We start from the raw sequence: 19,116 nt of genomic DNA on the forward strand, positions 1-19,116 counted from the left end.
TGTCAGCTAACTTTCTCTGACCTCAGCTGATCCTGCTGTTAAACAGGATGCTCCTCTCTCCTGCCCAAAGCTTTCCTGAATCTCCCTGACCCACCCAGCCTCAGTGGCTTTTAAAAGCCAGCATCAGTCCCTTGGTTTCTTTGTGCTGCTGCTGGGGATTTTCTACTCCTACCCTTCAGCGAAATTTGAGTAACTAACTCCCAGCTTCAGCCAACAGACTGTCCCAAGGTGATTCCACCAGAATAGGTAACCATTTTAGGTCTAATGACCAACCACTGACCCTGGTCTGATTGACTTAGAGACATGATACAGCCCCTAACAGCAAACAGTGGGTTCCACATACACAGGCATTCAGAAATACAGCAATTTCATAACACCAACCAGAATTCATAAATGGTAGATAGACAGATTCCCCAAATTATCATAGCGGTACACAGGGGGATAGTCTGTGGGCAGAGGATTGTGTTTATTTTTGATTGGCACCCAGACTCTAAGGTTTTGATTCTGTATTCCATCCAAAGTACGCGGCTTCATGTAGCTGGATGCAGCCCCTTAGTTCAGGACTGACCAGTGCAAAGGCAGTACTAACGTACGTGTACGTATACTACTGGCATAAGGGACTATACTCCAGTGGAGAATCTGTGTAGTGAAGCTCCAGTCTGGCATGCCCCCTTCTCTCTGAGCCCTGTAAGGTAAGTGCCGCCCCACCCCCACTGGGGTAGCAGCAGCAGCCCGGGGCTCCGGGGACAATTTAAAAGGCCTGGAGCTCCCCTGCTTCTACTGTCTCGGTCCTTTAAATAGCCTCCGGAGCCCTGGAGTAGCAGTGGCGGGGCTCCAGCGGCTATTTAAAGGGCCGGGACGGTAGAAGCAGGGGAGCTCCAGGCCTTTAAATAACCGTCGGAGCCCCGCAGCTGCTACCCCAGGGCTCTAGCAGCAGGGCTCTGGAAGCAATTTAAAGGGCTTGAGGCTCCAGCCACTGCTGGGAGCCCCAGGCCATTTAAATTGCCCCCGGGGAAGCCGGGCTGCCCCAGTCCGGTGCACCGGCTCTTGCCAGTACGCTGTACGGGGCCATACCGGCTTACTTTCACCTCTGACTAGTGGAGGGTTTGCAGGGGAGGGGGGGAGGGCAAGAATTCTGTCTCCAGCCAATTTAAAGCCACTTTGCACTGCTTACATAGTGCTGAGTGGCCCAAGCAGAGAATCCTGCCCTGACCCTTTATGCGGTTCCCTCATCACAAAATGGATATGGCAGAGCTGGTTTATACAGCATATTTTAGCATGTAGTTTAGCTATAGGGAGCCTGGTTAATTGTATGCTCTTCTATGGAGTTTAGCTATGTTGATGTGAGTGCTATAAAGGGGGAGCTTGAGGAAACTGCTCTAGACTAGATCCTGAGCTGTGACTGGGGAGGTCTCAGTGCAGAAGGGGTGCTGCAAAACTAACTGTAAAGGATCTTTGCACTCCCCCAGTTCTGAAGCTGGTCCCTGTTGTAAGTGAGAGCAGACTGATGGCTAGTCCCAATTCCACTCTTACCCAGAGCTCCAAGGATCTGTTCCAGCAGCTGGAGATACCTGTAGTTTAAGGGATCCTCTCCAGTGCCTTCTTATCTTCCCTTTCTCTCCCACAATCATGTTCCCTTAAACTGGCTGCCTATATCTGTGCCACCCAAGAATCCCTCCACACTGGTGAAATCCTACAGAGGCTGAGTTATGGTAGTGGTGTAAAGCTATGCTAATGCAGGGCAGGAAATGGGCCACAGTGTCCAGTCAGGGAAGAGCAACCCTCTGTTAACCTGAGGAGGGCTGTCTCATAATTCTGCTACCTCTGGATAGATGATGAAAGCTGATTCATAGAATCATAGAATATCAGGGTTGGAAGGGACCTCAGGAGGTTATCTAGTCCAACCCCCTGCTCAAAGCAGGACCACTCCCCAACTAAATCATCCCAGCCAGGGCTTTGTCAAGCCTGACCTTAAAAACCTCTAAGGAAGGAAATTCCACCACCTCCCAAGGTAACGCATTCCAGTGCTTCACCACCCTCCTGGTGAAAAAGTTTTTCCTAATATCCAACCTAAACCTCCCCCACTGCAACTTGAGACCGTTGCTCCTTGTTCTGTCAATTCTATGATTGCCATCAACTGCTCCCTCCACAAAATTTGTATGCTGCAAAGCCAGCACGTGTTGCCTTGCACATATCTTGTCTAATATGAATCCGTGCTGCATTTGCTGCTGTAACTACAGGTACTTAATTTGTTTGTCTGCTATTTCCTCAGATGGTTGAGTCCTTGACAGGAAAGTTTAACAATTTCCTTTTCACAAAATTAACTCCTCTTCATGATGCAAACCTCTTTTTAAATGGTTGCAGGGGCAAACTTGGCTTAACACTTCCTGAGCTGAAACTGGGAAGTGGGGATAACTTCTCTATAAAAAGCAAGAATGTTTTATGCAGCAGCAGCAGATTCTGGTGCATCAAAAAGATGGTGAAATTAACCCTTGTTAACCCTTGTTCAAAGGCCCAGCCCAAGGCCTATGGGCCACGTAAGCCTTCAAAATAGGGCTTGCATAGAATTGAAGCTGATCATAGGCCTTGTTGTTGGACCTCTGCACAGGGATGAATTTCACCCCAGAGATGTATAGCTCTCCTCATTCTCTTCTCTACATACTTCATCTGTCATTAGAAAATGGCCCTTGAAAATACCTAATGCTCTGAAAATCAGACAAATACTAAGTCTGATTCTGTGGTCTGATTATTTCAGTTTAATTATTTTGATTTTTAACTGTATGAATAGAAGCAGAAACATCTAGGTGATCAAACAATTTCTCTGAGGAAAATCACAATTAATATTTCAGATGCTGCATTCCAGCAAATGTGTGTGCTCATTCCATGTGCTGAATAATTAAGTGCATAGGCAATCTTATATAAGAATTATTTGAGAGGTTTGTTTGGTTAGCATTTCTTTAATGGGTTCAGGTAAAAGCATTCCTTAGTGAGGCTAACCTGGTTGAAATTCTTGAAAGGGGAGAAATCAAGGGTTTTGGATTGTTTAGAAAGAAATGTCCTTATCTCCTTTGTAGGTCTAAAGAATGGCTTGATTGAAATAATATTTTTGCAGCTTTAGCTAGGAGAGCATTAAAAGATGGCAAAATATTGTCATTTTGTTCTTATTAGGGAAGAATAATATTCCAAATGAAGGAATAGAGCCATTTGTGCATGATCGCTTGTAGACATTTACTAGAAAACCCCGCACAAAACTGAAGAAGTTGCAGATCCTCTAATCTGATCACAACTGAGTTTCTGTATTACAAGAAACTGACACATTATGAAGCTTTGATATAGTATTTTTGCCTCTTTTCTGTTAGAATTTCTCTGGAGACTAGGAAGCTGCTTCTTCTGAGTCTTAAGGCATTTATGGCAATGTTACTGCTGTATTGAGGGAGGGTTTATGCTGCTTCCACCACATATACAAGTTCTTGATTTTTAACATTAAAACATTTACAGTCCTTGGTTTTGCTAAGTAAAACAACTATATAGGCCCAGTTATGGGCTGCTTTACTAATGCTTTACTAAACTTCGAATAGAAGTTTTTAATCCTTGGATATATTCCATATTTGAAGCTTATTTATAACAAAAATGTAAATAGCCATTTTGTAAGTATTACAGCTTCCTGGGGGCCAGGGGTGAGAGATGGGTTAGTTAGTATGTTCCTGACAGTCAGTGGAGTTTTGGCTGAGAAGAGATGCTGTGTGCATTCAGACCTGCGAAGTATTTACATCAGTACATTCAAACGGTTGTGTTATATTGACAAAAAATGCATTACCTGAGGTTTGCATAGATAAGTACTCTATTAAATTTATACCATAAAGGAAGGAATACCAGGAACTAAAACTCCAGCACAGAATTGTGGTTTATGCTGCTCTGAATGCAAGAACTGTCACTTTCTTGTGCAAGTTGCCCATTTCTTATTTTATAAGGTAATACATTCAAACTTGTACTTAAAAGGTTATTTCGGTTCCATTTAAGAGGAATCGATTTTTCTTTTTCCTTAAACATTGTTATTTGTATTGTACCAATACTGTGGATTAAATTGAACACTGATTAGACCTTTGTAAACTAGCTATTGGTATTTTTAATTTGAAGGGACTCTTTGAATGGCTACATAGTCGGACATGAGTTCCTCTTAAACTATGAATCGGAGAGTCATAGCTTACATAATTGAAAAAGCAGTGTTACCTAGATCTTCAGTAAAGTTTCAGGTTTAATGTATAGAGAGCTCTCCTGTCAGCTTAATAACTCCTGCCTCCATGAGAGGCAGTAGCTGTGTGCAGGAGAACCCCCCCGCCCTCCCCCGGCGCGCTGACATAGTGCTGTCTACACCTGCGCTTGGGTCGGTGTCACTTACGTCCCTCAGGGGTATGGATTATTCACACTCCTGAGCGACATAAGTTATACTCAAGTAACCTGTGGAGAAGGGGAGAGTTTGGCCATTGTTTAGCCAAACGGTTCCTTGACTTGATTATTGTCTTTTTTTAAGAAATGAAGTTACAGACAAGTGCAGTGGGCATGTGCTTTTGTTAAACCATGTTTTCCTTGATGAGGGTAGAAGGGTGTCCATTGAAATGTTGATTTACTACCTAAACGAAAAAGACAGGGATAGGGTTTTTAAAATTTTTCACACAGCTGCTCAGCTCAGTTTGTGGATCTAGTTTCCTATCAGTTTGTAAGATTTTTATGCATGTCTCTCCTCTAGCTTTTATGGAAATAACTCTTGTCCCCATCAATGGAAGAAGTATACTGTATTAAAGAATCTAATGTGTGCGAGACATTTCTATTCCATTTCTGAGGAATTTCATGGGAAAATTCAAACAACTAGGGGAAGAACGCACATTGTTCCTTTTTTAGTCTGTTATTAAAAATATATTTTAATCTGAATTTTTTTATTGGTTTGTAAGGAATAAACTTCATTCGATTTAAGCACATTCACAGAGTAGTACAGTGTACTTCATTTCGTTTTGGGACATTGAAAGGGAGATGTGGGAGTGTCATAAATATAAAGGGAAGGGTAAACCCCTTTGAAATCCCTCCTGGCCAGGGGAAAGCTCCTCTCACCTGTAAAGGGTTAAGAAGCTAAAGGTAACCTCGTTGGCACCTGACCAAAATGACCAATGAGGGGACAAGATACTTTCAAAAGCTGGGAGGAGGGAGAGAAACAAAGGGTCTGTGTCTGTCTGTATGCTGTGCTTGGCCAGGGATAGACCAGGAATGGAGTCTTAGAACTTTTAGTAAGTAATCTAGCTAGGTATGTGTTAGATTATGATTTCTTTAAATGGCTGAGAAAAGAATTGTGCTGAATAGAATAACTATTTCTGTCTGTGTATCTTTTTTGTAACTTAAGGTTTTGCCTAGAGGGGTTCTCTATGTGTTTTAATCTAATTACCCTGTAAGATATCTACCATCCTGATTTTACAGGGGGGATTTCTTTATTTCTATTTACTTCTATTTTCTATTAAAAGTTTTCTTGTAAAAAACTGAATGCTTTTTCATTGTTCTCAGATCCAAGGGTTTGGGTCTGTGGTCACCTATGCAAATTGGTGAGGCTTTTTATCCAACATTTCCCAGGAAAGGGGGGGTGCAAGTGTTGGGAGGATTGTTCATTGTTCTTAAGATCCAAGGGTCTGGGTCTGTAGTCACCTAGGCAAATTGGTGAGGCTTTTTACCAAACCTTGTCCAGGAAGTGGGGTGCAGGGTTTTGGGAAGTATTTTGGGGGGAAAGACGAGTCCAAACAGCTCTTCCCCAGTAACCAGTATTAGTTTGGTGGTGGTAGCGGCCATTCCAAGGACCACGGGTGGAATACTTTGTACCTTGGGGAGGTTTTGACCTAAGCTGGTAAAGATAAGCTTAGGAGGTTTTTCATGCAGGTCCCCACATCTGTACCCTAGAGTCCAGAGTGGAGGAGGAACCTTGACAGGGAGGTATAACAAAATACCGTCCCTTGTTGGTTGTCAATGGTCTCGGGAATAAATGAAACCGCTAATCTCACATTTTGTAAAAAGTTCTATGAAGGATCTGTTTTCTGAGACATGAATCCTGCAACATGTAAAAACAGCATGTTGCTTTAACATCTGTGTAGTAATACATTTTGAACATTCTGTTTTGCATGCACATTTTAGAATCAAAAGCCTTAAATACTGAATTATTTACCTAGCATCACTTCATTGCAGGAGTTACAGTGGAATGGGGTGGTATTTTTATATATCAAACTTTTTACATGCTTTTACTCATAATATCTGTTTGCCCTAAATCTTTAGTGCCTATGTGTATTTTGTTGAGGTTTTTTTATATCTGACATTTTTCATATTTTGGTATTTATATCCCATGTGAGCAGTAATAAAGGACAGATTAGCAAACACAGAATTTACTATATTCCCTAACCAAAAGCATTGGTAAGGTAGAGTTAAGGCTGTAAATCAGCCATTAATTGATGATGTTTTAATAATACGGTGATTTCAAATCAGGGGAATTTGGGGGTGGGTTAAAAGTCTGGAATTTCAAATGTTTTAGTTATTGAAAAACAAAATAAAAAAATCCATCACCTAACTGCCAAAAAGAATACTCCTGCTGAGGTACCCAAAACAACCTTAACTCTGCCTGCTTATCCTACTTCTCCTGCCAGTGAGAGAATCCCACTAGCTGCAACAATAATGAAATTAAGAGCCTGATCCTCTTTTTACTTATATCAACCAGTGAAAATCAAGAGTAACTCAACTGAAGTCAGTGAAATAACACCTGTGTTAAGACAGCTAGGCTTGGTCGTTCCTGTTTCACATATGACTTATTCTTAGAACTGATAGAAACGTTTTGAATTTCACTTTTTGACAAAAGAGAAATTTGTCTGAGAAAATCCTTTTATCTGCAAGCAGCTCCAATTATTATGCAATGGTATTTCAGTTTTGGGTGATACAACCCACGGCTACCCTTCTAACTTAGATCAGGGATGGCATCTCAGATGTGCTTTGGCAGTACATGAAGGGTCATATGGTTTTTGGTCAATATGTTCAGGATCAGGCAGTCCTAAGAGATTTTGAGAGGATGTACAAAAAGTACCCTAGGAGTTCTTGTTCCCCAAAATTCACACGATCCTCCCTCTTAACACTTGTCTCCCTACTGCCACCTCCCAGCCCAATTCAGTCAGCTCTTTTCCCCCAAGAGGCTAAAGCTTTTCAGCCAAAATTTGTGACCAGACTGGAACAAAAGTATTGTACTTTGCTTAACAACATGTTTGTAACTTTAGAAGAACTGACATTTAACGATTCCACTTTTGAAATGTACACCGCCTTAATATTCATCAATTCATATAGAGATTCTTTGAGCTAGTTTATTGCCCCGGGGGGGGATTATTCCGTTGCTTTGATACATACTATAAAAATCTGAGGAATAGTCTTCAAAGAAAACGTAATCAGCAATGACAGAATATCGCCAAGTGCTTAGGTGTCTGGCTTCCTTTATTCAACTCTCAGGTGAGAGATTCTCTGGTGGATAAGCCTGAGCTTATGTGTAATTTTATTTAATGAAAGCCATCTCGATAGTAGAAAAGTCCTACTATATCCATGTAGTCAATAGAGCAGGACATGTGAAATGGATGACAATAGAATAATCCTTCTAGGAAGACCAACAAAACAAATAAGAACATTCCAGTCAAAATGTTTGAATTTGGGTGCTTAAAGTTAAATCCATATTTATTCACCTGAATGAAGGTGGCCTGATTTTCAAAGGTGCTGAGTGTCCTCACCATCCATCAACACCAGTGCCAGTTCAGCAGCTCTGCAAATCAGATTAGTCTTTCTTTTAGGTGCCTTAATAGGTAGTTAATCAGGTGGCTGACTTTCAAAATGTGGCTTTTATGTTTATAGTGACTCAACTCTCAGCAGGCAACTGCAACTCATATTCAAGTAGAGTCAGGTTTGTTTGACTCAGCATTTCGCTATGTAGTAGAAAACTGATTTTCACCCAAACGATATACCAAGGGAAACAGGGTTGCTTTTTCTTCTTTTGATTCAATTCTGTAAAGTTAAGTCTATTTTTATTTTATATTATGAATAATAATAATAATTAATAAAAGGAAACACGTAGCATTAATTCAAGTGCTTACCCAATTATCTTTATACAAACAGTCTAAAGTTTTAACGCTTCTTGAGAGAAAACCGAATAAACCAATTCTGGATTCCTAGATCAAATTGTTTTTGAAAGATGTGGCAAAAAAAAAGGGGCAAAGATAGATTTCAGAAAAAGTGCACTGTACTGATTTTCCAGCCTGTTTCAAGAATGCCCTGTCTGATTTCCTCTAAACATTCCAGGATGGATTTTCCTTGGCACAGGATAACACAAGAAAACTTTCAGATTAATAGATATAGGCTAGATGAAAGTAGAGGAGTGATCATAACTGGGACTTTAATAGAAACCAGCCCATAATGTTAACTGCAGAGAGACTATGTCCTCTCATTAATCCATACAAACTCCAGGCTCGTGTACATCTCCACACTGACAGCGTTTCATGATGGAAACAAATAATCTCTTTCCATGAATAATATGATCCTGAATATTTCCTGCAAGCAGAATTTCTACAAGTTTTATTACGACAATTAATATTATTTATTACTGCTTCTCAAGCACAGTAAGTGCTACATCGAAATAGGGAGACCCTGAAGACCTCATTTACATAAAGGATTTCCCCGAGTTGCTAATGGAATATTGGCCTAATTCCAAAAGAAATTGATAGCACATTTCTCCCTATTTTTTATCCTTCAAACTTAAGTCCCTAAGTGGTTGATGCTGAGCAGAGAACCGAGCACCTGAAGTTAATGGGGGTTACAAGTGCTTGGCATCTCTCAGGGTATGTCCTAAGAGCTTCCTAAGTCTCCAGGACATATTGCTGAGGTTTGCAGCCAGGAAATTCCTGGCTGTTTAATCAGTTAGAAAATATCTCAGAATGCAACGGCTCAGAACACCTCATTTGGAGTTGAATGCATTATGCAGTACGCTTCCTTAGCTGCTGCAGCTCTTCCACTCATTTTGGCACAACATTTGCAGTTGCACTCTCAGTAGAATAGATGGCGTGAGACTAGAATAAGCGGTTTAATAACTGCAAAAGCATAGCATACACAGCCTCCAGTATTCATTTCTAATACCGTCTCTGACACCAGGTTTTGAAGAAATTAAGGCCTGGACCCTGGGGTTGCATTTGAGCAAGGCTCAGTGGCTCAAGGCTGCTCTTTTTTATACCAGGCTGTCTTAGGCTCAGAGGGGCCATTCTAGGAGCTAGGGATCAATCACTGGGTCACAGAGACAGCCCAACTGTTCCCGCCTGTATCCCAGACATGGGGGATTGTGCAGAGTAACACAACTCAGGGATTCCTTTCAACTGGGGGAATCCTCTGGTAGTCAGTAAAGCAGTCATCATGATTGCTTTGCACCACCTGAGCAGTGCAAAGCAGCTACTGCAGGGGCCAGGATCCGGCTCTAAGACGTTACTGAACATTGAAAGACTATTTTAAAGAAATGCCATTCATGCTTACTGCATACGTGCACACTCTCTCTCTCTCTCTCACTGCCCCAGTACATGGATCTTTTTACTAAACCAGTTCACATGAGCAGGTTGATCAGCTCTAAACACTGGCCAGTGATCAAAGGCTTGTTCCTGTGCCAGAGTGAAATATGTCATTTACTTCAGTGTGGAGAAGATCAGGCCCTTAAAGTCTCTTTCCAGTTTGAGAAAAAGGTGCATTTAACAAAAAGGAGCCATAATTGTGATTTTTTTTTTCTGTCAGTTAAAAGATGTAACTTGCTCCTCGCTGAAGGGAAATTGCTGTCATCGTGGAGAGAAAAGGGGCTGGGCAAGAAGGCAGGGCAAAATGACACTGCATTTTGGGCAAGTCTTGGTGTAAGCAGGCTTGAGAGCTAACATGCTGTACAGCAAACAAATATCCTGTAAGAAAACCTTAAATCTACATACATTACAGCACTACCCTCAAAGGACAAAGTGTAACTGCAGAGGTTCAAGTGTTTCATTTATGTTTGAATACAATGGATTGAGAAATGGAGGAAGAACACTTTTCTGCAGCTAAAGAAATGAGATGGCAACATGTACATTAAAATAAACATGTTTAGGCTTTTCTAAAGGTTGCATGTTATATTATATTTTGTCTTTCATTAAGCCATTCTGGCAGCTCTTTGACAGCATACTCTGCATTTCCTTTTCAGGGCTAGTGTGTTTTTGTAGTCAACTGCTGAACAAAAATACGTTATAAAATAATATCTTAGAGCATGATCCACAGTCTACTGAAGCCAATGGAAAGACTCCCACTGACTTCAGCAGGCTTTTGATTAAGTCCGTAGTAAGGTTAGAAATACAAATAATTTCATTGTACCTGTGTTCTGTTTTGCCTTGAATATTTTCTTTTTAAATCAATACAGCTCATGCTCAAATAAATTGGTTAGTCTCTAAGGTGCCACTAGTACTCCTTTTCTTTTTGCGAATACAGACTAACACGGCTATTACTCTGAAACCTGTATGGTGCTTGTCAGCTACTTTAGGCTAAAGGTCTACATGCAGTCACTACTTAAATGCTATGTATTTCAGATAGTTCACACCTATTTTTCTTTTTTGTCCCCTCCAGAGATTACATATGAAGAAATGATTAGCTTTAAACCACCTGATTTAAAAATGGATAGCCTGGAAATAGAACAGTAAATACAACCAGCTGTGTTTTGCCTTGCTGCACTATCAAGACTGTTGAAAACACAGCATTACAATTTAACCTATATTCCCAAGAGTAGATTTTACTATCCAAAGATGTTGGAGAAGGAATGGAAGAGCAGGTAAATGATACTGAAGCCAGATGGCTTTTGCCTTGTACTATGAATGTAATCACAGAACATAAAAGGTGATAAAGAACTGCTTCATTCTGACAAAATGATGCACTGAGTTCTGTTTTCCTGGATTTTTCTGCATGTTTCATTTTATCAGTTGTAATGCCAAAAATGAAGGTAACTTTTTTATTATTTTGAATAAACTTTTTTTGAAATTGTACATTTAAAGCATGAATGTGTGCAAACATGAAAGTAGACGTCCATACACGCAACCAGTTGTTTCCTGGCATTACCCTAATTTTATCTGTTTTTCGTTTTTTATTTATAGCTAGTGCCTTTAAGAAAAAGAGGGCATGGTAGTGAGTTAGACATAATATGCAAATGTAGTCATATCTGTGGTGGTCTTATAAACATACTGGCTGTGTCTTGAGTGGTTTAACACCAGTTGGAAATCAATGAATAAAGCTTTGTCATGTTGCCATTTAAAGTGTCTGTTCTCATTATTTTCCATATAGTCTTTAAAACTGCAGAGGATAAGTTTTTGAGAGACAATGTTTCTGTGTGATGCTACTACGGATTGTGTTATCAGCAAAGAGTTAGTGAATTTGCACAGATTACAAGAATTCACACCACAGACACTTTGTGGAATTTCTCTTGTTTTCCAGAAATCTCACCAAAGATACCACAGATTGTAACGTAGGGATAATGTGTTCATTCATTGAACTCAACATCTCCCTACTCTATTCTTTTCCTTCAGTCAATCCATGAGAGGCCAACATAATAAATGAGATTAAAGAACAAAATAGGGATAAATTTTAAGAAGAATTTGGACAGTTGTGAAAAGCAAAATACCACAATCTCATTGGAACTGCATTTTTAAAAAGCAATATTTTAAAAGGCCCAATGTCTCTGAAGAGTTAGACAAACTAAATATAAAGCTAATTCCTAGCAGGATATATCCGATGCCAAGATGTCTTAAAGAATTAACTCTATAATCTCATTTATCCCCTGGAAGTGTAACCATGATAAAGGAACAGTATTATTAACATCTTTTGGTCTGAGATCCTCTGGTTAATATATGGCCACGTTTGTCTCATTCCTTAGTGATTCACAATTGCAAATACCAGTAGATGCTGACCATTTTTTGTGTATTTTGTCATGCCATGTCTCATTCTGTCAGTGTCTCATTTTGGGGGGTTGCTTGTTTTTATATTAATGTTTTTACTTTGTTTTGCTGTGATGACTTTGTCATTAGTTTGGCTTGTACAGCTATTCTATCAGCTGATGAATTTGCATACATTTATTTACTTTCTCTGTAGTTTTGCTGCTTGATCTTTTTTCTTAATAAACTACAAAAAAAAAGCAAAAGGAAATTTTATTTTCCATAGCACTTGACTACTATCAATGATTGAATTAACCTAAATTAAAATATGTGAATATTGTACAGTTGTAGGAGGTACCGTACATACTCGTTCATAAGCCGAATATTTTTGGTAAAAAAAGTGACGCATCAAAGAGCAGGGGTCAGCTTATAAACGGGTCTACATCAAAATTTGATGATTTTAAACTCTATGGAATCATTGAATTGAATATCTAATACATTGTGGTTTTGTTTACCTGGAGCGTCTGCAGGCATGGAGCCCCTCAGCTCCCTGTGGCCACAGTTTGCCGTTCCCAGCCAATGGGAGCCGTGGGAAGTGGCACGCCACTTCCCACGGCTCCCATTGGCCTGGAACAGCGAACCGCAGCCACTGGGAGTTGAGGGGCTCCATGCCTGTGAATGCTCCAGGTAGACAAAACGTCCAGGCCCACTCATGGCTTACCCTAATGGGCCAGGAGCCAAAGTTTGCCAACCCCTGAAATATAGGGTCGGCTTATGAAAGGGTCAGACAGTTTTTACTATTTTTACCTATCCATCTTGGGTTGGTCAGCTTATAAATGAACGGGCTAATGAACGAGTATATGAACAAGACAGAGACAAACACCTACAAGATCTCTATCAAGCATTCTTACAACTACAATACCCACCTGCTGAAGTGAAGAAACAAATTGACAGAGCCAGAAGAGTACCCAGAAGTCACCTACTACAGGGCAGGCCCAACAAAGATAATAACAGAACGCCACTAGCCATCACCTTCAGCCCCCAACTAAAACCTCTCCAACGCATCATGAAGGATCTACAACCTATCCTGAAGGACGACCCATCACTCAGAAATCTTGGGGGACAGGCCAGTCCTTGCCTACAGACAGCCCCCCAAACCTGAAGCAAATACTCACCAGCAACCACACACCACACAACAGAACCACTAACCCAGGAACCTATCCTTGCAACAAAGTCCGTTGCCAATTATGTCCACATATCTATTCAGGGGACACCATCACAGGGCCTAATCACATCAGCCACACTATCAGAGGCTTGTTCACCTGCACATCTACCAATGTGATATATGCCATCATGTGCCAGCAATGCCCCTCTGCCATGTACATTGGTCAAACTGGACAGTCTCTACGTAAAAGAATAAATGGACACAAATCAGATGTCTAGAATTATAACATTCATAAACCAGTCAGAGAGCACTTCAATCTCTCTGGTCACTCGATTACAGACCTAAAGGTCGCAATATTACAACAAAAAGACTTCAAAAACAGACTCCAACGAGAGACTGCTGAATTGGAATTAATTTGCAAACTGGATACAATTAACTTAAGCTTGAATAGAGACTGGGAGTGGATGGTTCATTACACAAAGTAAAACTATTTCCTCATGTTTATTTCCCCCTCACACACAAACTCTTCCTCAGATGTTCCTGTTAACTGCTGGAAATGGCCCACCTTGATTATCACTATAAAAGGTCGTCCCCGTTCTCCCCCTCCCCCCCCCGCTCTCCTGCTGGTAATAGCTCTTCTTTCTTGATCACTCTTGTTACAGTCTGTATGGTAACACCCATTATTTCATGTTCTCTGTGTATATAAAATCTCCTCACTGTATTTTTCATTGAATGCATCCGATGAAGCAAGCTGTAGCTCACAAAAGCTTATGCTCAAATGAATTGGTTAGTCTCTAAGGTGCCACAAGTACTCCTTTTCTTTTTGCGAATACAGACTAACATGGCTGCTACTCTGAAACCTGATCTATGTGGGTAATAATTCTAGGAAGGGAAAATAAGTATTCACTTCATGGTGAATATTCAGATGCAGCAATATAGTCTTATTTGTGAGAACTTTAACTTTACTGATTAATGAACAAAGCTAGTGCTTGTGTTAAGCCAACTGAGACTCAGTAAAACCTGACCATGGGAATAGTTTGTCTTCATGCTTTTTTTCATTTGAAAATTGTGTGTATCAATCAAAGACTACTGAAGGCAATACAAAGTCTATTGAAGGCAATGGGAGTCTTTCCATTAACTTCAGTAGACTTTGGATCAGGTCCGTAGTGGCCACTGAGTGATTTCTTATGATTTCACATTGATTAAATCAGTCAGATTTCCTAGGAATCGTGAATTTTGTGTAAGCCACCCTAAAGGACTGCCCTGACTGTATAATGAAAAAATCATGATCAGTTCATCTCCAGAAATAGAAATATCATGTAATTGATCTACCACCTAGCCAGTTATTCCCCATTTTGTAGTTGTGCATTTGACTTTTCCTTCCTAAGTAAAGTATTCTGCACTTATCTTTAATGAATTTCATCTTGTTGAATTCAGACCAATTCTCCAGTTTATCAAGGTTGTTTCGAATTCTAATCCTATCCTCCAAAGTGCTTGAGGTAAGTAACCCTGTCAAAGAATGACAGTAAGTTCACAGTTGCAGTTATATGCCAGGGTGTGATATAGTTTAGGGTATGTTTACACAGCACCTGGGAGGGCTCTTTCCAGCACAGGTAGACTGACATGTGCTAGCTCTGCTCAACCTAGTGTGGTAAAAATAGCAATTTGAAGACAGCGGCACTGATGGCAACTCAGGCTAGCCACCCAAGTATGTACCCAGGGGGTTGATTGGGGTTGTTGCAGCTTCAGTGTTATTTTTAGCTGTGATGACATGGGAATTTTCTGTTATAATTTTATGAATCCTGTGTATGCTTCAGTTTCCCCTATAAGCTGCCTTATTAGAAAAGGACTGTTTGCTCTCAGGGCAGGCTAAGAGACACAGGTATGAATATTGCCTAGCTGGCTGAGACTAAATGGATCATTGGAAAAAGTCTGGCTGAGGCTGACCCCATCTCAGTGGAGAATCTGTGAAAACCATGGCAAAGCCAGTCTCCAGGCTAGATTCTCCCACCCCTCAGCAGGGAAGGTGAGCATAATTCCCTGAATGCTGAAGTCCGGGCTGTCATCTGGAGTCTGATCAAGGAAGTCAGACTTAGGCTATGTCTACACTAGCACTTTTGTCAGTAAAACTTATGTCACCTAAGGGGGGTATGAAAAACCACCCCCCTGACCAACGTAAGCTACACCAACAAGCACCAGTGCAGACAGCACTATGTCAGCGGGAGACGCTCTCCCACTGACATAGTTAACGCCGCATGTTGGGGGTGGTTTAATTATACCAATGGGAGAGCATAGAGAGGCTACACAGGAGACCTCACAGCAGCGTATCTGCATCGGTACAGGTGTGCCACTGTAAGGTCTCTAATGTAGACACAGCCCTGAGAGAGAGACAGACAGAGCTTGGCTGGGCTAACCAGAATGGTCTATGCTTTGACCTTCAGTTCCCTCTGCTAACCTGAGGACTTCTTATGCTGTGTTCCACTTGACTAATAAACCCTACTGTTTTGTCAGTGCTGCTTGAGTGTCACTGCAAATGTTTGCTGAGGTGCATTAATCCCTGAAGAATGCACAAGTCTCTACCAGGAGTCTATCTCAGTTGGACGCAGTAAACAGAGCTCACGGTGTGAAGCGGGAGTGCTGAAGACCCAGAGGTCCAGTCTAAGGAGGCAATGAAGCCACCTGGCTTACCCTGGAGGAAGAGTGAGACCCTCTAGAGGATCTCGCACACTGAAGGGGTTCCTTCTAGAGACTCTTCCAAAGTTGGGGGCATAGCACCAGTCCTGTAGATCTGTGACATTAGCATGCTAGCTCAAGCAGAGCTAGTGCATGTCTGTCTAGCCACTCTGGGAATTACATCTCCAAGCTGTTGTGTATGCATACCCTAAGTATAGGCTAATATGAGCTCAGTTATTTCTACTGAAATACAATCACAAGCCATAAAATGTCATTATCTCACCTGAATGCCTAAATAAATGGAAATCAGGGGGCAACCTTCTTTTCCCAGACTTTTCAAGTTCTGGGAGATATTTCATAGAAGGGTACTAAGGGCCTTTTTTATGAATTCACTTAAATCCCAATAATCAAAATATTTTCCAGTTTTAGGTCAGAGATTCTCCTATGCTATGGTAATGTGATAAGTTTATCAATTTACACTGGCAGGACAGGGTAATTGAAAGGGAGTTACCCCCTTGAAGTGAATATGTGGGAAATGTATTGCTAGAAATGCTTATCATTTGAATGCAGGTGAAGAAATCATTTGTCAGCCTAGCCAAAATAGGCTGTTTTAATGTAGGTAAGCATTTTAGGAGCAAGTCTCTTCATGCCTAATAGACCTACAAGGCATTTAACCAAAAAACCACACATAAACTGGTGAAGATTTTATTTGGTTTGGTTTGGTACTTTTACTAAAAACTTCATTTTATGAGGAAATTGCTTGTTTGGCTCCAAGTTATATTAATAGAATTTGCAGTAGTGGAGTGTGTTAGAGTATGTATGTTCTTTAAGATCCTCACATTTTGCTTAGTCAGGTTATTACAACCACATTTTAATATGTTCTTTGTACATAGTGTGTGTATTTTTGTAAAGAATTTCATATTCCTAGATTTTAAGGCCAGAAAAGACAATCGTAATAATCTAATTTGACCTGCTGTATATCTCTGGTTGAACTAGAGATTGTCTTTTAGAAAATCATCCAATCTTGATTTTAAAATTTCCAGTGATGGAGAATCCACCAAAATCCTTGGTAAATTATTCCAATGGTTAATTACCTTCACTGTTAAAAATGTGCATCTTATTTCCAATGTGAATTTGAATAGCTTCAATTTTCAGTTAATGGATCTTGCTATGCCTGCTAGACTGAAGAGCCCTCCATTATCAAATTTCTAACTCTAATCCATTTTAAATGCAATGCCAATTAATAAAGCTTTTCTTGAATGTCTTGTACATAGCACTTGACTACTGTGCCATATGCATTAGCAGCCCTGTCATAAATATAAAGGGAAGGGTAAACCCCTTTGAAATCCCTCCTGGCCAGGGGAAAGCTCCTCTCACCTGTAAAGGGTTAAGAAGCTAAAGGTAACCTCGCTGGCACCTGACCAAAATGACCAATGAGGAGACAAGATACTTTCAAAAGCTGGGAGGAGGGAGAGAAACAAAGGGTCTGTGTCTGTCTGTATGCTGGGTCTTTGCCGGGGATAGACCAGGAATGGAGTCTTAGAACTTTTAGTAAGTAATCTAGCTAGGTATGTGTTAGATTATAATTTCTTTAAATGGCTGAGAAAAGAATTGTGCTGAATAGAATAACTATTTCTGTCTGTATCTTTTTTGTAACTTAAGGTTTTGCCTAGAGGGGTTCTCTATGTTTTTGAATCTAATTACCCTGTAAGATATCTACCATCCTGATTTTACAGGGGGGATTTCTTTATTTCTATTTACTTCTATTTTTTGTTAAAAGTCATCTTGTAAAAAACTGAATGCTTTTTCATTGTTCTCAGATCCAAGGGTTTGGGTCTGTGGTCACCTATGCAAATTGGTGAGGCTTTTTATCCAACATTTCCCAGGAAAGGGGGGGTGCAAGTGTTGGGAGGATTGTTCATTGTTCTTAAGATCCAAGGGTCTGGGTCTGTAGTCACCTAGGCAAATTGGTGAGGCTTTTTACCAAACCTTGTCCAGGAAGTGGGGTGCAAGGTTTTGGGAAGTATTTTGGGGGGAAGGACGCGTCCAAACAGCTCTTCCCCAGTAACCAGTATTAGTTTGGTGGTGGTAGCGGCCAGTCCAAGGACAACGGGGGGAATATTTTGTACCTTGGGGAAGTTTTGACCTAAGCTGGTAAAGATAAGCTTAGGAGGTTTTTCATGCAGGTCCCCACATCTGTACCCTAGAGTTCAGAGTGGGGGAGGAACCTTGACATGGTGGCATAGTGGTGGGATTAACCTGAAATCATTTTGAGATCCAGTTGAGATTTTTTGAACTAGAAATACAGATTTTAAAAAGGAAATTTTTTTTTCCTTTGGAAAGGAAGTCCAGAAAGCAGCTGAAACTGAAAGCAGCTTGGTTTTTCTCTGCTTTGTGGCCAAGCAGAGACAAAAGGGGATTATCTCTGTGAATTGCAGGTTTTCTTTGCCTGGAGGCAGGGTACTTAACTCCTGCAGGGAAATTCACAGTCTTCCAACCCAGAGTTCTTTTTTTTCCCTTTTCTTCCTAAAAGTAAATAGGGGGTGTGTGTTCTACCCATTTGCCTGGAGACAAAAGTGGCAGGGTTTTTTTTTTTAGGATTTTGATTTTTTTGTTTTACAAGGAGCACAGGTTTGAAAAGGAATTTTTTTTTCCTTTGGGCTGCTGGTAAGCAGGTTTCCAAGTAGTTGGAGGTTTTTTGCTTTGATTTGGGCCCAGAGCAGAGACAAGGGAATTGTCTTTTTCTGTAGGCTGACAATCACTATCAGAGAATAGGTATTCTACTCCAGCACAGCAAAATTTTACAGCCAAGTTTTGTTTGTTTATTTCTAAACCTTGGGTGTAAAGTTAGTTAAAAACAGAGAGGTTAGAATGACAAAATCCACGGCTCGACAAAAGCTGGAATTAGCGAGATTTCAGGCTGCGGAAAAACAAAGGGAACATGAAAGACAGATAGAACTCATGCGGCTGAAAATGGAAGCAAGGGACAAAGAAATGGAAGCAAGGGCCAAAGAACTGGAGGAGAAGAAAAAAGAGAGGAAGCATGTGGAGGAGGTGGAGAAGATAAAGGCTCAGCGGAATATCCCAACAAACCCGAGCAATCCTTCTCCAAGTACCACTTCCCATCCCAGAAAGTTCCCCACCTACAAGGCAGGTGATGATACTGAGGCCTTCTTAGAAAACTTCGAAAGGGCCTGCCTTGGGTACAACATCTCTACTGACCAATACATGGTAGAGCTGAGGCCGCAGCTCAGTGGACCCTTAGCTGAGGTGGCAGCTGAAATGCCTAAAGAACACATGAACAAGTATGAA

General features: G+C 40.8%; 1 protein-coding gene across 5 annotated transcripts in view; it reads left to right on the plus strand.

Annotated features, from left to right (window-relative positions):
• Window positions 1-11,345, plus strand: part of MAPK11 (mitogen-activated protein kinase 11) — a 49,169-nt gene extending 37,824 nt beyond the window's left edge. For all 5 annotated transcript variants that reach the window (XM_077834583.1, XM_077834587.1, XM_077834581.1 and 2 more), the window contains one exon: window positions 10,672-11,345. In XM_077834583.1, coding sequence (XP_077690709.1) covers window positions 10,672-10,745 — 74 coding nt within the window. In that variant the 3' untranslated portion in view covers window positions 10,746-11,345. The remainder of the gene's footprint in view (window positions 1-10,671) is intronic.
• Window positions 11,346-19,116: the final 7,771 nt, after the last annotated feature.

The sequence above is a fragment of the Eretmochelys imbricata genome, chromosome 1, assembly GCF_965152235.1.
Source record: "Eretmochelys imbricata isolate rEreImb1 chromosome 1, rEreImb1.hap1, whole genome shotgun sequence".
Lineage (NCBI taxonomy): Eukaryota > Metazoa > Chordata > Testudines > Cheloniidae > Eretmochelys > Eretmochelys imbricata.